The sequence below is a fragment of the Myotis lucifugus genome, unplaced genomic scaffold (genome assembly GCF_000147115.1).
Source record: "Myotis lucifugus unplaced genomic scaffold, Myoluc2.0 scaffold_166, whole genome shotgun sequence".
Taxonomy (NCBI): Eukaryota; Metazoa; Chordata; class Mammalia; order Chiroptera; family Vespertilionidae; genus Myotis; species Myotis lucifugus.
Window position 1 is genome coordinate 405,864 of NW_005871214.1, and position 17,326 is coordinate 423,189.

The following is a 17,326-nucleotide window of genomic DNA, read 5'->3' on the forward strand; positions in this document are numbered from 1 at the left end:
CAGTCTCCATACATAGTTATTACATTACTAGAGGCCTGGTGCATGAATTTGTGCACAGAGAGGTTGGCCGGCAGGCCCTGATCTAGTTGTGTAGATGTGCTGAGGTAATGGCAAGCAAAGACCACAGACAGAGTGCCCCCAAACGGCCTGAACACCAGCTATTCTCTGAGGTGGAAATACAGCTCTACTTTGCTGCTCGCACTCAGGCTGCCTCACTCTCCCTGGGGCAGAGTTGCTGACAGACAGACTGGCTATCTCTCCTACCTCAGCCGCACATTTTCTTGGGGCTCCGCCCCCAAGCATGATAGCTGACTTCGGCCAATGGTGGCACACTGCCATAGGAGCACTAGCCAATCAGAAGTTGGGAGCCCAGAAAGGTGCAGGGCCGATCTAGAAGTGGATGATGGAGCAGAAGGGTGAGTGGAGTGGTTCGGTGGCAGAGGTAGGATGTCGGTGATGCTTACTTTACATCTTTGCAGTTAGGCTGCTGCCTTGCCCCTTCTGCCCCCATCTGAGCTGCTACTCTGTCTTGATCAGAGTCGGGTCACTCTCCTCCTGCAGGCTTCCTGGACCCAGATTCTCCGGTGCCGGGAGCCTTAGCTGGGGGATCGGGGGACCATGGGAGGTTGACTGTGGGAGCGCACTGACCACCAGGGGGCAGCTCCTGCATTGAGAGTCTGCCCCCTGTGGTCAGTGCGTGTCATAGCGACCAGTCATTTCGGTTGTTCTGGTTATTCAGGCATAACGGTCACTTAGGCTTTTCTCTTTTATTAGATTAGATTATTGACTATATTCCCTATGCTCAAATTCTACATTTTAAATATGTGCAGTTTATATCTCTCTTTTTTTAAAAAAAGAAATTGCTTTATACTTATTTCTTGGATGTTTTATGTGTGTATGTGTGTCTTTTTTCTGACCAGACTTTTGATTTTTAATGATCTATTTAAACAACTGACAGTGAACATTAAGTAGAAACATCAGTCAGTAGTAACATGAAATATTAGTAGATGAAAAGATAAAACAAAACCCCAAACCTGTAACTCACTAATGAGTCATAAAATCTATAGCCTTTTCCCATGCTTCTACTTACAAGTCAAAATATATAGTGTAGAAATCGATGACTATATATTTCTCATTATATATATATTTTCCACTGACCTGTATTTTAAAGATCTTTTCCAAGTTTCTACACAGTTCTTGAATTTATCAATTAAAAAAATATATTGCTAGGCATACATGCAATAAAAATACATTCATTCATTTGCTTTGTGATAGACATGTACAAGAATGTTAGAGCAGTTTTATTCATAGTAGCCCAAGCTGGAAACTCCCCCAAAGCCCATCAGTAGTATAATGGATAAACTGTGATATATTGACACAATGCAATACTATAGAGCAAAGGGAATAAATGAGCTATAACTACACTTAACAACATGGATGGTTTAAAAAAAATTCATGTATTGGAGTGACATTGGTTAATAAAGGTATATAGGTTTCAAGTGTACAATTCTGTAATACATCATCTGTATATTGTGTGAATTGGTCAATTCTAATAGAATTTTGCTTACAATTAAAACAACATACCATCATCTGCCTGTTCATTTATTCATATCTAAATATTTGGGTCATTTAGATTTACTAGTAAGAATTCATAATTTACGCCATTTTTGTAAATTTATTTTTTTCATTTGAATTATCCCCTGACCCTATATCATTGATATTCCAATGTGATGTAGGGAAAGGACACTGGACAAGATGTCAGAAGCACTGAGTTGGGCCTTGACCTGCCACTTACTGGCTGAGGACCTTCTAAAAATCACATTTAAAAAGATGTGAGCAATAGGAATAATTATACCTGTTCTAGTAATCTCACAAGATGCTATTGAAAATAATGACAGATTTGCACTTATGATTATTATCCATCAATTCCTTTGGCCATGTGCTCATTAGGTTCTTTATAGATCTTATTTTGTATAGCTCTGTATTCATACCAAGAAGATTTTTAAGAAAGAATGTTGTCTGATCATATTAAGAATGATTTTTTCTCATTCCTTCAAGTTCTTTTTCTACATTATGCTTTTTGTAGTGTGCAGGTGATATAGTTTTGATGTAATCAAACATGGTAATCTTGTTATTTATCATTTCCTATGCTCCAAAAATAATTTAGAAACCAATTTTAAATAGTTTTAAGTATTTAACCTGGTAATGTATTTGGAATTTATTATAGTGTATGATGTAAGGTGTGGGTAGCAATTAAAATTTTTAATTCGGCACTAAACATTTCCCAACAGCACTGAATAATTAATAAATTGATTTATTTTGTGGCCTGCATGTTCTGGGCACTGAATCAGGGCTAAACAAACATATGCAGAAGCTACCATCTCTGACCTTAGGGAGTTCACAGTGTAGTGTCGGAGACAGGTAGGTAAAACTAGCTGTAGATGTGATATAATTTCAATGGGGTACACTTTCTCTGCTTCCTGGGTGACCTCCAGGGCATGCAAGAGTCATTTTACTATGTTCACATCCACATGCCCACTTATTTCTGGGGACTTTCTCTATGCAAATTGACATCCCATCTCTGTAGCCATCCAACTCAACCTTTTTTTCTCTACAGCCATATTGTGTCCCTTGAGTTCTATCCAGGAGATGGAGCAGATCATCCTGTCTTGACTCTCATAAACCTATTGGGTTTATTTTGTTATTTTCCTTGGAAATCCAGGACTGTGCCCACATGGCAGCAGAGACAGAACTTTCTTACTCCGCTTCCTCTCCAGCTTAGCTCCCTTCCCGTAGCACAGGGAACTTTTTTCTCATTAATGCTGAAAGTGGGAACATGTGAGATAGCTGGTTCTGATTAGTTTTTCCCCAAAACTTTTGGGAAACAGTATGATGCAGTGGTTTAACAGGATGGTTAGGAATCTAGGCTCTGAAGACAGGATACATAATCCTTGCTGCATCACATACCAGTTTTGTGACCCTATGCAAGTTTCTTCTGTGCCTCCATTTCATTTTGGTTCATTGGGAATAATTTAAGCACATACTGTAATGCCTGGCACATAAATGCTTAATAAATATTTGCTGAACTGAATGAAATTCAATTTTACTCTATTAAAATTAAATAATTAAATGAGAAAATGCATGTACTTAGAATAGTATGTAGCACCTGGTAGAATACACATAGCCTTTATTATAACAACTAGAGGCCCAGTGCATGAAATTCGTGCATAGGTGGGGTCCCTAAGCCTGGCCTGCGATCAGGGCTGATCAGGTTCCCCAACTCCCTGCCTCCCCGCCTCCCCACCTACCAGCCTCCTCCTTCCCTTTCTGCCCACATGCCACCACCGTGCGGTTCCTGCCTTCCCTCCTCCCCACCTCCTCGTTCCCTCACTGCCCGCGTCTGCCACTGCCCACCCCAGGTTCCCCGTCCCAGTCCAGGGCCTGGCCCCGATTGGGTGATCAGGGCCTGCCAGCTGGGGGGACGGAATTGGGGAGGGACCTGGGAGGTTGGCCCTCCCGGGAAATGGGCCTCGTCCGCTGCCACCCACCCCCCGGTTCCCTGTCTCAGCCTGGGGGCCCGGCCCCAATCGCCAATGGGGCTGCAGGCTGGAGACAGCTCCTGCATTGAGCATCTGCCCCCTGGTGGTCAGTGAGCGTCATAGCGACCGGTCATTCCGGTTGTTCTGGTTCTGTGGTGACGATCCTGTAGGTTTATATATATATATATATTTTTTTCTTATTGTATTTCTGTTTTTCTAATGCTTAGCTTTTGAAATTCATAAGCCAGGAAGAGGTGAGCATGGTGAGGAGCAGTGGTGCAATGATAGCAAGAAAGTAACAAAAAGTATGGGGGTAGGGGAGCATTTATTAATATTTAAGAAATGTCATCTCTTCATATGCAGGGTTCTCTTACCTAGTTAATTTAGTTCTGGCCTTTTCTCTCCCCAAAGCATCTTTTTTTTTCTTTAAAAGAAATTGAAGTGTAATTGACATATAACAATATCTTAGTTTCAGAATGTAAGAAAATGATTTGATATTTGTATATATTGTGAAATGATCAGCACAATAAGTCCAGTTAACATCTGTCACAATACATAGCTGCAATTTTGTTATGTGATGAGTTCCTAAAGTATCTTGTATACCAATTACACAGAGATTCCATCTCCTAAAATACTATGTCACTTTTTTACTCTAAACATGTCTTTCATTGCTACAGAATAAGCCCAGATTCATTAAATTGGTCTCATGAATCCCTAATTGTGCCTCCAATTCTATCTCCCATTTCTCTTTGTTAAGTCTGAATTATCTACTTTCTGTCATATATCATAAGCTTTTCTATTATTCTGATTTTCCTTTTTTTCTAGTTTCCCCCCCTAGAAAGTCTCCTTCCTTCTTCCCACCAAGGACACCCATCAAGGAGGCAAATAGAGGCTGAAATACAGCCCATAATCATCTCACCTGCGGATGTCCCTCCCTTGGTCCAGTGTCTGTCCGAAGGAGACACCTTCTCCCAATTCTCACAAAGATACCAAAGTGGCAGCTCTGGTGAGGTGACACCTAGGGTTTTCATGATATTTGTTATTTGTTTGTTTTTGTTAATCCTCACCCGGGGTTAGTTTTCTATTGATTTTTAGGGAGAGTGGAAGAGAGAGGGAAAGACGGAGAGAAACATAAATGGAGAGAAACACATCAATTGGTTGCCTCCTGCATGAGCCCTGACCAGGGCCAGGGCCAGGGCCAGGGAGGAGCCTGCAAGCAAGGTACATGCCCTTGACTGGAATCGAACCCGGGACCCTTTGGTCTGCAGTCCGACGCTCTATCCACTGAGCCAAAAGGGCTAGGGCTATTTTTAAAATTTATAACACTGAGGGCAGTGCTGCAGGAGAGAAAGAATATGGTGGCATTAGAAGAAGACACAGGAAGGGCTCTTTACCTAAAGTCTTGGAGAATCAAAGAAGGCCTTTTGGAGAAAATATCTAATCTGTGTTCTGAAGAATATGCTTGGTGATATAGAACATACATGAAGGAAGAGAGAAAACATGGTAAGCATAGTTGACCCTTGAACAATGAGAGGGTTAGGGGTACTGACACTCGCATGCAGTTGAAAATCCATGTGTAACTTTTGACTCCCCCAAAACTTAACTAGTAGCCTACTGTTGACCAGAAGCCTTACTGTCAATTAACACATATTTTGTATGCTATATATTATATACTGCATTCTTATAATAAAGTAAGATAGAGAAAACAAAATGTTATTAAGGATCTTTTATCCTTTGAGACAGCATGGATGGACCTGGAGAGTATTATGCTAAGCAAAACAAGGCAGTCAGAGAAAGATAAGTATCACATGATTTCACTCATGTGGAATCTAATGAACAAAATAAACTGATGAACAAAATAGATCCAGAGACATAGAAGCATGAAATAGACTGACGAATTTCAGAGGGAAGGTGGGGGTAGGGGACGAGTGGGGAGAGATGAACCAGGGAATTTATATGCCTATATGCATAGCCCTTGAACACAGACAATAGTGTGATGAAGGCCTGGGAGGGGTAGGTGTGGGGTGGAGGGGGCCAATGGAAAAAAAGGGAGACATCTGTAATACTTTCATCAACAATAAAGATAAAATTTTAAAGAAGAAAAACAATCATAAGGAAGAGGAAATATAGTTTTTATCTAGAAAAATCACATAAAAGTGGACCCATGAAGTTCAAAACTGTGTTGTTCCAGGGTCAGCTGCTCAAGGAATAGAGAAGAGTGTAGGGAGCAAGGACATAAGAGGATGTGGGGTTACAGTGGAAAATGAGAGTTGAGACTAGATAGGTAAGCATGAGTCATACAGGAAAGGATAAAAAAAAAAGACTAGCTAAGCGTTTTAAACTTTCACCTGGGGGCAAAGAAAAACTTGGGTGACATAAATCGATTTTTGTTTTAAGAGCTTTAGTTACAGTGCAGGGTGAGGAATGAATTGGGGTGGAGCTTGGAGACAGAGATTGAGAGGAATATGGCAGGAAAATGCAGGAAGCAGGGAGACAAGTTGGAGGACTTTTGCAGTAATCCAAGTGAAAGATGAGATTCTGGCACTGTTTGTTACTGTGCCATAACCTAGTCTATCCTGACTGTTACAGATTATGAACTTTCCTTATGTACAGGGAATTAGGGGAATGATACTTCTCAATCCTGACTGCATAGGAGGGGCCTTGCTCTCGAGCAGTGCCAACAGTGATAGTGAGAAGAAAATACTTTTAAGAGATATATGAGAGGTAGAATGCACTGGGTTGGAATTGAGGGGATCTTTAAAGAAGCATTGAGGTTACTGACTTGTACAACTGGGTGGATGGAGATGGCGCTCCTGAGATAAGAATCACTGGAGGGGAGGAATTTGGATATGTTGAATTGCCACATAGAGAGCCAGTCAGCACATAGATATGTGTGTCTAGAGTTGCAGGAAAGAGATGTGTTTGGAATCCAGAAATTTGTGGATTTCTGTATATTTTTATCTTCCCTAACAGGATTAGGGCCAGCAATCTCTGTTTTCAAACACATTACTATCTATGCAGCAAAAACATATCAGTATTTGCAGCAAATGGGATAAAGAAAGAGGACAAATAGCTGCATAACAACTCAGGTCAGGCTTTTCCGATGAATAAGTTTGTGACAAATTTATAAAAAAATGTTTAGGATTTCAGAGTTTTCAATTTCAGGAATGTGGATACCAGAGTATCCACTTGCACCATCTCAGTTAATTCTTACGCTGGCCATTTGAGGTAGGCACTATCACTATTCTCTTTTTACAGACAAAGAAACTCGGGCATAGAGGTCACATAATCAGTATTCTGATTAAAATGCTGAGGTCACATAATCAGTATCAATACCAGGCAGTCTAAGATAGGAGAATGTTTCAAGGAGAGAGGAGTGGTAACATGGTTACATGTCATAGGCAGGTACAATAAAATTAAAAATGAAATAGCCTCACTGGTTTGGCAGTTCAAAAAATGGCCTTTGGGAAGGCAGTTTCAGGAATATAGTGGGGTGGAGGCCAGTTTCTGGTGGGTTAAGGAGTGTGTAGGAGACAAGGGAAGGGAGACAGCTACTACAGATTACTCTTCTGAGAAATTGACACAAAGGGGTGGAAGAGATTGAGCAACAGCTAGAGCGAATTAAGAAAAAATAAGCAAATTAAGAAAAAAATATTTTAAAAATGTATATTTGTGTTGATTTCAGAGAGGAAGGGAGAGGAAGAGAGAGATAGAAATATCAATGATGAGAGAGAATCATTGATTGACTGCCTCCTGCACGCCCCCACTGGGGAGTGAGCCCACAACCTGGTCATATACCCTGATTGGGACTCGAACCGTGACCTTCTGGTTCATAGGTCAATGTTCAACCACTGAGCTATGCTGGTCTGGCAAGAAAGCATTCTTAAAGCTTACAAAATGTTGCAGAGAGAGGAATCATGGGACAGCCAGTAAGGTGAGGTGCCTCCAGAGGTTACAAGAGAATAGGATTCAGAGCTCTGGTGAAGCGATGGTGAGGAAATTGCTTCTTGCTCATCCAGAAGAAAAGGAAGAGAGAGCCAAGGCAAGAAGTTTAAGGATTGACAACATGACCCGTTCTCTGTGAGTCATCTTCTGAGACTGAGAGGTGAGAGGGTGACATCTGAGGTGTGGAGAGAAGAAGCTTTGAGAAAGCTACTGTAGAGTATGGAAGGACCATTGATTAGGGGTGGGTAGAAGAATTGGGCTTCATTGAGAAGGGCAAGCTGAGTTTGGAGACCTTGAATTTATTGTGCATCAGTCTTGGAGGTTTTGCGATGCTTTCCTGAGATGCTCACCAACTACAAGTCTGGAGAAACTCACAAATGGATATATTAGGGTTGGTCTTTGCTGGGTAGGCGTAACCTACCTGGGAGTTGAGGGTCTTGGCACAGTTTCTAAATCCCAGAGTGCAGCATTGCTCTAGAACAGAGATTTCTAACCAGTGTGCTGCAAGACTTTTTAAAACACGTAATACCTGATTACTTAGTCAGGGGCACTGACCTCTTTCCCCTTAGGCTGTCAAATGAAAAATGACAACAGCCAACACAACATTAGCCATCTGTGTGAATGAATCAAAATTGTACATATTTTTTGTCAGACTGGCAAAAAATATATATATTTTTGGTGTGCCACAGAATTTCAGTAACTAGTGTAAGTGTGCCATGAGTGGAAAAAAGGTTGAAAATTGCTGCTTTAGGACAGTGGCTCACCACCTTGGTGCACATTGAAATCACCGTGGGAACTTTAAAGCTACTGATGTCGGAGTCACATGCTCAGAAATTCTGACTGACTTGGTCTGGGAGCTGTGGCCTGGATGTGGGGGTTTTTATAAGCTCCTGTGTGATTTTAATGTGCAGGCAGGGGATTATTATTCCCCTAATTTCCTGCACTGAAAGCAAGTTCATAACTTATATTAGTCACGATAGACTAGGCAAGTGATGGCGAACCTATGACACACGTGTCAGAGGTGACACGCGAACTCATTTTTTGGGTTGATTTTTCTGTGCTAAATGGCATTTAAATATATAAAATAAATATCAAAATTATAAATCTTTTTTATACTATGGTTGCAAATATCAAAAAATTTCTATATGTGACACGGCACCAGAGTTAAGTTAGGGTTTTTTAAAATGCTGACATGCCGAGCTCAAAAGGTTCGCCATCACTGGACTAGGCTATGATAGAGTAACAAATAGTGCCAGAATCTCAGTGTCTTAGCACAACAGACATGTATTTCCTGCCTATCTAATGTCAACGGCAGGTCTAGGTAACTCTTCTGGGCAGCTGCTCTCCTTGTGTTGTTCAGCATTCCATGGTTACTGAGGAACCGAGTCCTGGCTCTCATCTGCTTACACTTCACCTCCATTCACATTTCATTGACCAGAACTAGTTTTTGGCCACAGCTCATTGCAAGGAGGTGGAAAAGGCAACTGGATGTTGGTGAACATTATTCATGACCAACACCTCCAGCTTTTGTTGTAAATGGAAAGTAGAAGGTGATAAAAGGGCTTATTTACTTACAAACACTTACATAGTGCTTGTTACATGCCAGATATGATTTTAATGGCTTTCAAATAGGAACTCATTTAATTCTCATAACAGCTCTGTTAAGTAGGTAATTTTATCCCCATTTTATAGAGGGGGAGGTTGAGGCTAAATAATTTGCCCTAGGTTATACAGTTAGTAAGTGGCAGATGCAAAATTAAATTCCAGGCAGTATGGGTCCAGAGTCCAAGCATTGAACCTCTCTCGATACAGTACTATAATCTTTAGCCTGCTTTTGCTCAATTTAGATTCAGGGAGGGGGTGCAGAGAGCGGGGAGGAAGAAGGTTATAAGTGTAAGTGGGTCTTTGCATGCAGAGGGATTGAGTGGTGTCTGGATATTTCACTGCTAGAGCTTGGGTAGGGCTCTGGGGGGAGGCAGAGAGTGAGACTTAGGGAATGGTGTGGGGAGGAGGAAATGGTTTGAACTGATACTACTGCTAATGAGACCAACCCTGGAGGCCAGGATGGAGACCAACTTCTGGCACTTTCCTTTCGTCCTTTCTCTCTTTCCTCCCCTATCAAAGCCACCCATTTAGCATTCAAAGATTGTACTAGTATGTACCTCATACCTTTGCTGAGGCTAGCTCAGAAACAGTGCAGGGATGGGGACAAAAATCATTCCCCTGCAGAGTTGTGGGTAGGCCATTTTCACAGAAGGGATTAAATATCGTCAGACCGTACCTATTTCTGATGCATTTCTGAGAGTTTACATGTAATTACAGCCACTGACATACTATATTTAAAAATTCTCTAAGGAGGGGTGCTTGATAAAAGAATCCTCCAGCCAAGCAGCAGTAGTTAGAAACCGTCACTGCTTCATATATCAGCTTTCTAGGTCTTCACTTTTGCTTTAGCTGCTGTTAGACAGGAACATACCTGCAGCTCAGCCAGCTTTCATTCATTTCATGGCTGTGACCTGGGAGTCAGCGAACACCTCTGGGTACTAGAACTCTTGGTTCTCACAGACAGACGACACCACTCTAATTGCAGTTCCTCAAGAGAGGAAGAAAGGACAAATGATTCTGCTTTAAAATGGAATGTTTGCCCTAAACAAACAAAAAGAAACCCTCTGTGTGACACTGAAGCTTTTAGATTCCCGTCTCTCACCTGTGAAGTCCTGCAGTTTGGTTACAACATATGGACTCTGTCTGCAAAATGCTTTTGAAATGCTGTATTGGCACCTTGCTGCCATCTGCCAGCACATGGGCAGTAAGTCCATGCGGTGCCGCTCCATTTTCTTAAATTCTATCTTGATTATGAGCTGTTGCAAGTTGTCAAGGGTTTCTCTTCCCTCTAGTGCTACAAAATGAATGATGGCAACAGAGGTCACTGGATGTTGCTGGTTATGACCACATAAGCCAACAATCAGATCATTTTCTATTATTTACAAGGAGCTCTGGCTACAGGGTCAGGAGACCCGATTCTAGTCTCATTGCAGCCTCTAAAGCACCGTGTCATCTGGGACTAGGCGCTTCATCTCTGAGTCTGTTTCTTCCTCTGTGAAATGGAAATTTAAAACGGATTAAGGAAAGTGTGTAAACCAAGGATTTGATATTAAAATTCCAATTTTTACAACAATGAAAAGCATCCAAAAGTTATAATGCTATGCAGTTATTAAGGACAAAGAAGAAAGGATAAATGCCATTTTTAATTAAATCTGCAAATGGCAATGAGCGGGAAGTTCTACCAGTAACTGTGACTGTGTCTTAATGGAGTCCGAAAGAGTTTCCTCTTTGGGAAGTGTGAGCTAATACACCCACAGAGGAGTGATTTAGAACAGGGATATTTATACTGGATGGGAAATGCTGGGAAGCTGAGGTTTTATATCAATACCCAGAGGCAAGAGTGGGCAGCTGGTGAGGTGCAAAACAACATATAGATTTGAAATATTTCCTTTTAATGTTGATGATGGATTTATCATATCACATTAGACGTCTAGGATAGCAATCTATAAGTTATATAGGTACATACTTTAAAAAGATTAGCCTGCCTGTTCACCACCCCAGTCTATGAATGGTTGATTAGTCTAGGATAGCAATTTTCAACCTTTTTCATCTCACGGTGCACATAAACTAATCACTAAAATTCTGTGGCACACCAAATTTATATATATATATTTTAGAGGCCCGGTGCATGAATTTGTGCACAGGTAGGTCCCTTGGCCTGACCTGTGATTGGGGCCCATTTGGGCCTGGCCGGTGGGGAGAGGGAGCAAGGGCCACGGGAGGTTGGCCGGCCGGCCCGCCCCCTGATCAGGTTGATCTGATCACCGGGGCTGGCCGGCTGGGGGTGGGGACGTGGGTGATTGGCCGGCCAGGGAGAGAAACTGTGAAAGGTTGGCCACCAGCCCCCCCCATTTGGGCTGATTGGGCTGGCTGGCTGTGGGGAGGGAGAGGTTGGCCAATCACGGGAGGTTGGCTGTGGGAGCCAACTGACCACCAGGGGGCAGCTCCTATGTTGAGTGTCTTTCCGCTGGTGGTCAGTGCGTGTTATAGCAACCAGTTGTTCTGGTTGTTTGATCTTAACGGTCACTTAGGCTTTTATATATATAGATTTTTGCCAATTTGACAAGAAATTGATATACTTTTGATTCATCCACACCAGATAGCTATTGCTGTGTTGGCTGTTGTCCTTTTTTAATTTGACAATCTAAGGGAAAAGAGGTCAGTTCTCCTCACTAAATAGTCTGTGCTACTCACTAAATTTTAAAAATTCTTGTGGCACACAGGTTGAAAATTTCTGGTCTAGGACCATGATGTCTGTATACCAAGCTAGTGACCATGAACACAGGTCATATAAAACTTACCCAGGTTTTTTTTTTTTAACATTTTTATTGATTTCAGAGAGGAAGGGAGAGGAGAGAGACAGAAACATCAATGATGAGAGAGAATCATTGATTGGCTGCTTCCTGTATAACCCGGCAACCTGGGTACGTGCCCTGACAGGGAATCGAACTGTAACCTCATGGTTCATAGGTGGATATGCTCAACCACTGGGCCATGCAGTCAGGCAACGGAGGTTTTTAATTTGCATTTCTCTGATGCTTAGTGACGTTGAGCATCTTTTCATATATCTATTGGCTATTTGTATGTTCTCTTTGGAGGTTGGGTGGGGATGTTGGAGGGATTGAGCAAAAAAGAAAATAAAAAAGAGAAAAAGCTCATGGACATGAACAACAGTGTGGTGATTGCTGACAGAGAGAGGGGGCTGGAGGTGGTGGAGGAGAGTATAGGGGGGGATAAATGGTGATGGCTGGAGACTTGACTTGGGGAGATGGACACATAATACAAGTGTACAGATGATGTGCTGTAGAATTGTGCATCTGAAACCGGTATAATTTTGTTAACTGGTGTCACCCCAATAAATTTAATAAAAAGGAAAAAAACACCCAAAACTCACCCAAGGGGAAATGCCTCTCCAGCTCCCCTCTGCTTACACACACCCTGTCAACTGCAGGGAAGGAGCTGTAACCTCAGCTACATCTTTGACTCCTGCAGGAGGCAGGCGAACCACAAGGATCCAGTTTGTGCCCAAGTCCCTTGTTATTCAACTAAGACACCCTGGTGTATTGCGAAGGCATTCTAGCTGTAGGGAAGATGCTTGCACAGTGCACCACCAGCAGTGCTTGGGTAGAAAGCTAAAATAACCTACTGTTATTCCACAGAATCTCTTGATTTTTTGATGGAAAGAATCCTAGCCAAGCAAACTGTTCTTTGCCTCCAGTCAACCTCTGGGTTTGCTCAGCTGCCTAAGCTCTGTGAGAGCAGAGGAAACAAATGACCCCAAGCTAAAGCCCAGATCCTGGTTATGCAGTTATGTCTCAGCCACAGACGAGGGCCCTGACTCTGGGGTGCTCAGGAGACAGAGTGATGGTAACTGCAGCCCCGTGGCTGGTAATCTAGGGGGTTCCAAAGTCAGGCACCGCCCCTCCCTTCTTTTCCTTCAGGCTGTGGTCTGGCACTGAGCAGGAGATATTTCCTCTGAGCCTCGCCCAGGGATTCCCTGTGCTTCTGGGCAACGTAGCCTTGACCATTTCTAACAGGCATTACCTAGCATATTCTGACCCCAGGAAAGGGGACACCCTGCCCAACTTTCCGTTTGCCGTCACTGTTTCATGCTTTCCCACACCAGCAGCCTCTGACCCCGCCTCAGTGCACGTTTTGCGCCCCCTCCCCCCCTTCGCCTTGACCCTGCTTATGCAATCCTTGGTTCTCAACAGGTCCAGGTGGAGAGGAAGCCTTCGATCGTTGCTTCTCAGACTGGAGCATGCAATATTTACCTGGAAGGCTTATTGAAACAGATTGTTGGCCCTTGCCCCTAGTTCCTTCTCTGGGGTAGTAGATAGAGCCCTGTAATTTGCATTTCTAATAAGTTTTTGGGAGGTGCTAGCAGATGGGACCACTTTGAGAACCACTGTCTTGGATAAAAAAAGATGCCGTGGCGTGAGCTCCTTTTCTCTCCTTCTCTCCCCACTGCCTTCTCACCTATGCCATTTCCCCCTCTCCGTAGTAGATTTCGCCTTTTGGACTCCGTTTCTAAGGGTTGCACTCCTGTCCCCAGGTGCGGGCAGATAGAGGGTTGTGAGGGACGAATCCTGTGGGCACTCCCAGCCCTGCCCAGCTTTGCTCCCACCGCCGTCCCTGGTTTCCACCGCAAACGCTGCCCGCGCCCCCTCTGCGGTGGTGGGAATCATTTACCCTTTCCCTACTCCCAGCGTTAAGTGCAATCTGTTCAGCAACTTCTCAGCGGTGGCCGGGCCCCGCGCTCCAGCGCTCGCCCTGGGAAGCTCCCCTGTGCGGCTGCACCTCCCGGCGCCAGACCAGCCTGGGGCGCAGGGGCCATTTGCGTGCAGGCGCTGCTGGCTCCGCTCCGCCGCGGGGCGGGCGCGGGCACTGGAAGCTCCAGCGTTGAGCTCCGAGAGCCGAGCCCCAAAGGGGGGAGGGGGCGCAGCAGCGTCAGGTGGCTGCTCTGCGTCCCCGCGCGCCGCCCAGTCAGTCCCTGCTCAGCGCTCAGCCTCTGCGGAGCCGGAGCTTCTCCAACCCCGCAGACGCGTTTGGGGCGCGAGACCCTGGCGGGAGAAGCCGAGCTGTGATCCCTCCGATTGCCCATTGCCCTCTCTGGCTCCTGCTGCTTCTCCCACTTCCTCTCCTACTCCGCGGCCCCTGGACGGCGAGTTTTGCCTCGATCTCCAGGGAGAGAGGAGTGGACCCGAGGCGCGCAGCCCGGCTGAAGTTGGGCTCGGCGGGGCAGCCTTGATCCAGCTGCGCGAGGGGGGTGGGCTGGGGCCGGGGGAGAGGAAGGCGCCGTGAAGGGGTCTGGATCTGGCCAGGAGAGACTGGAAGAGAGGCGCTCGAGTTGGCTCTTCCCGCTCCCCCGCCCCGGGGCGCGGGGCAGGGGGAGACATGCTGAGCCCGCGCCCAGGCGACGGCCACCGCGGCTGCAGCCTCAGCAGCAGCTTGAGCATCAGCACCGGCGGGACAGCGACAGCGGGGGCGGCGCAGGCGCATTGTGCCCCGCGGAGCCTGCAGTTCCCGAGCCCCGTGTGCGGCACCGCCACAGTCTGGGCAGCGGCGGCCGGGGGAGCGCTACTACCATGAACTGCCTGGTCCTCCTCCCCAGAGCTGCTCATCCGGGTCGGGCTGGAGACACAGTCTGGGGACCCCGCCGCCGCCGCCGCGCCCCCTCTTCTTTCGGCTCCATCTTCTCTTCCACCTTTTCCTCCTCTTCCTCTACCTTCTCTTCCTGCATCCCCCCCTCCCCCGCCGCGGATCCTGGCCGCCGCTCTCCAGACCCAGGATGCCGGGGGGCAAGAGAGGGCTGGTGGCACCGCAGAACACATTTTTGGAGAACATCGTCAGACGCTCCAGTGGTAAGAAGAGTTGCAGTTCAAAACACCCCGCTGCTGTCCTGCCCACGCGCGCCCCCCATCCTCCCCATCCCACCCCTCTCCCAGAGCGGGTGGGGGGTGCAGACAACCCTACCTGGAGGCTTCAGCTACTAGCTGGACCTGATTTGGGGTGGGGGCAGGAATGAGGTGGTGGTGGAAAGTTAGTTGCATACCCTCCTCCTGACGTGAGCACCCCCCTCCCACCTGTCCAGAACCAGGAACCGGAGGGAGCTAAGGGGGAGCTGGCAGGGTGTAGACACGTCTAGAGAATAGAGTTGAGTTTCAGTTTGGTGAGGGATGTTTTCTTGTTCATCCTTCCACACGCCCTCCCGCACCCAAGTAGGTGGCAGAGACTGAACAAATTCTTAGAGTTTAGTTAATCTCAGTGCAAGGTTTCCCTCAAGTTGGGAATGACTGCAAAAGTGGCGACTTGATAAGATTCAGTCTGGCTTTTGGGCCCAGTGGGTACTGCTGAAGGGAACCTTGGACCAGGGAGAGGAATTGAAGTTGGACCTCATGAAGAGGGGACTTGAACAATGGGAAGACAGTTACCATGGTCACATTTGTGTTGAAAGTTTCTTTCTTTTCTTTTTTTAATTGTGCATTGACCTATAATGATTCATGTGATATTTGATTTGACTTAAACAGGAGCAATGTAGAAGGGAAGCAATAGCTTCTGTGCTTTTATAATAACTGGAGAAAGAATTTTAAAAATGCCGTTTTACCTGGCTACTGATGTGAAGGTTTTCTTACCTTAAAGTGTCTTTAAAATACCACCGTTTATGCATTTCTTTCCTCCAAGATGCTCCGAATGGTGATGCTTATATAGTTCACATTATAAGACCTTGTAAACGTTGCATTTTACGGAAATCTCTACATCTTCTACTTGTTTTTAATTCTTTTACATAATTTTCAAATTTTATAAGGAAGATATGTAAAGTATCCTTTAAAGTGCTCCCCCCTTCCCCTTTAGAGGCCTGTATTTTATTTTGAGATCCCTTGCTTGGAGAATTACGAGAGAGACATTTCTGCATATTGATTAGTGTAGAGCTTAGACCAAGGCAATTGAAATCCTCTCTGTATTTCCATAACTGTTTATTTATTCATTTGCTCATTCATTAAAACAATATATTTTTGGGTGCCTTATGCAACAAGACCCTCTGTGGGGTCCTTTGGATAAAGCAATGATTAAGACACTTCAGTTCCGAAGAAGTTCCCTGCCTAGTGGATAAGACCAAAGCACCCTCAAGTGACAGTAAATCATTAAATATAATTATGCTTTCCCTGAATTAGTAGAATATATTATATTAATTCTTATATGAGGATCCCTTCTAAAACTAGGTTTGCACATATTTCCCCTGATTTTGGGACTATATATATTTAAATGTCCCAAGCTATTTTTCATAAAGTTCTGACGTGTAACTTTATTTCTTCCACTGTGGTCAGTACCTGGTACTGTACAAGTCTAGAGTAGACTTTCTGGGTTGAAAAAAAAAAAGCGAATTGGCCTGATCTAATTTAAGAAACCTATAATATTTTTTTTAGCCATTGCAGTGTAATTTCAAATGTGTTTTTGATTTCTATGATGATGTAAAATATAAATTTACAATGGTAGGCAATTTCTATGTTTGTCTATTACCTTTTTGTATTCCTGTTATTCAAGACCTCAAGTACAAGGGGATATTACTGTTAAAACAACCAGTTTGGGAAATTTAAAGGTTATTAGAATTAGTTATTTAAAATACGTGAGTCTTATTTCAGCTTTCTCATCCCCTTGAGTTATTTCAGAATAAAGAATAAAACCATGGGCTCTCTGATGCTCTACAGGGTAACCAGAAGGTCGCAGTTCTTTGACTGAAGTTTACTAATACAGCATCTTTGAAACTTCATATACAGACCGGAACTGTGCGTGGGTTTTTAGATTACCTTTTATTTCAAATATACCATGAAATTGAGACTTACCTTGTGTGGCTTAGAAATATCTGCTTCTGTTGCCTCCATTTTACTTCTCCCATCTAAATGAGTGACTGTTCTATCTTTTCCACATGTCATGCTTATAATGCTTCATTGGTTCAATGGTTCTTGCCATGGATAACACCTAGTGCAAATGGAAATTTATCTGTTTAGGCATTTTACATACCATCTCTAAGCGCTTATGGGTAACTTTTAATACCACTACTCAAAAGCTCTGAGCTGTGTTTGAAATGTGTTAGATAATTAAGATTAGTATATGCACAGGTGTATGTAATAAGTACTGGAAAGTCTCAGAACCGTTACATAGGAAGAACCCTGGAAAATAAGAATCACAGTATTAAATTGGTCTACATATTCATGTGAGAGTATCCCATAGTTGCC

At 44.2% G+C, this 17,326-nt stretch overlaps 1 protein-coding gene across 1 annotated transcript in view; it reads left to right on the top strand.

Annotated features, from left to right (window-relative positions):
- Positions 1-14,666: 14,666 nt before the first annotated feature.
- KCNH5 (potassium voltage-gated channel subfamily H member 5) overlaps positions 14,667-17,326 on the top strand; it is a 244,634-nt gene continuing 241,974 nt past the window's right edge. The window contains exon 1 of the mRNA XM_006096025.3: positions 14,667-14,953. Within this exon, the coding sequence (XP_006096087.1) occupies positions 14,881-14,953 (73 nt within the window). The 5' untranslated portion in view covers positions 14,667-14,880. The remainder of the gene's footprint in view (positions 14,954-17,326) is intronic.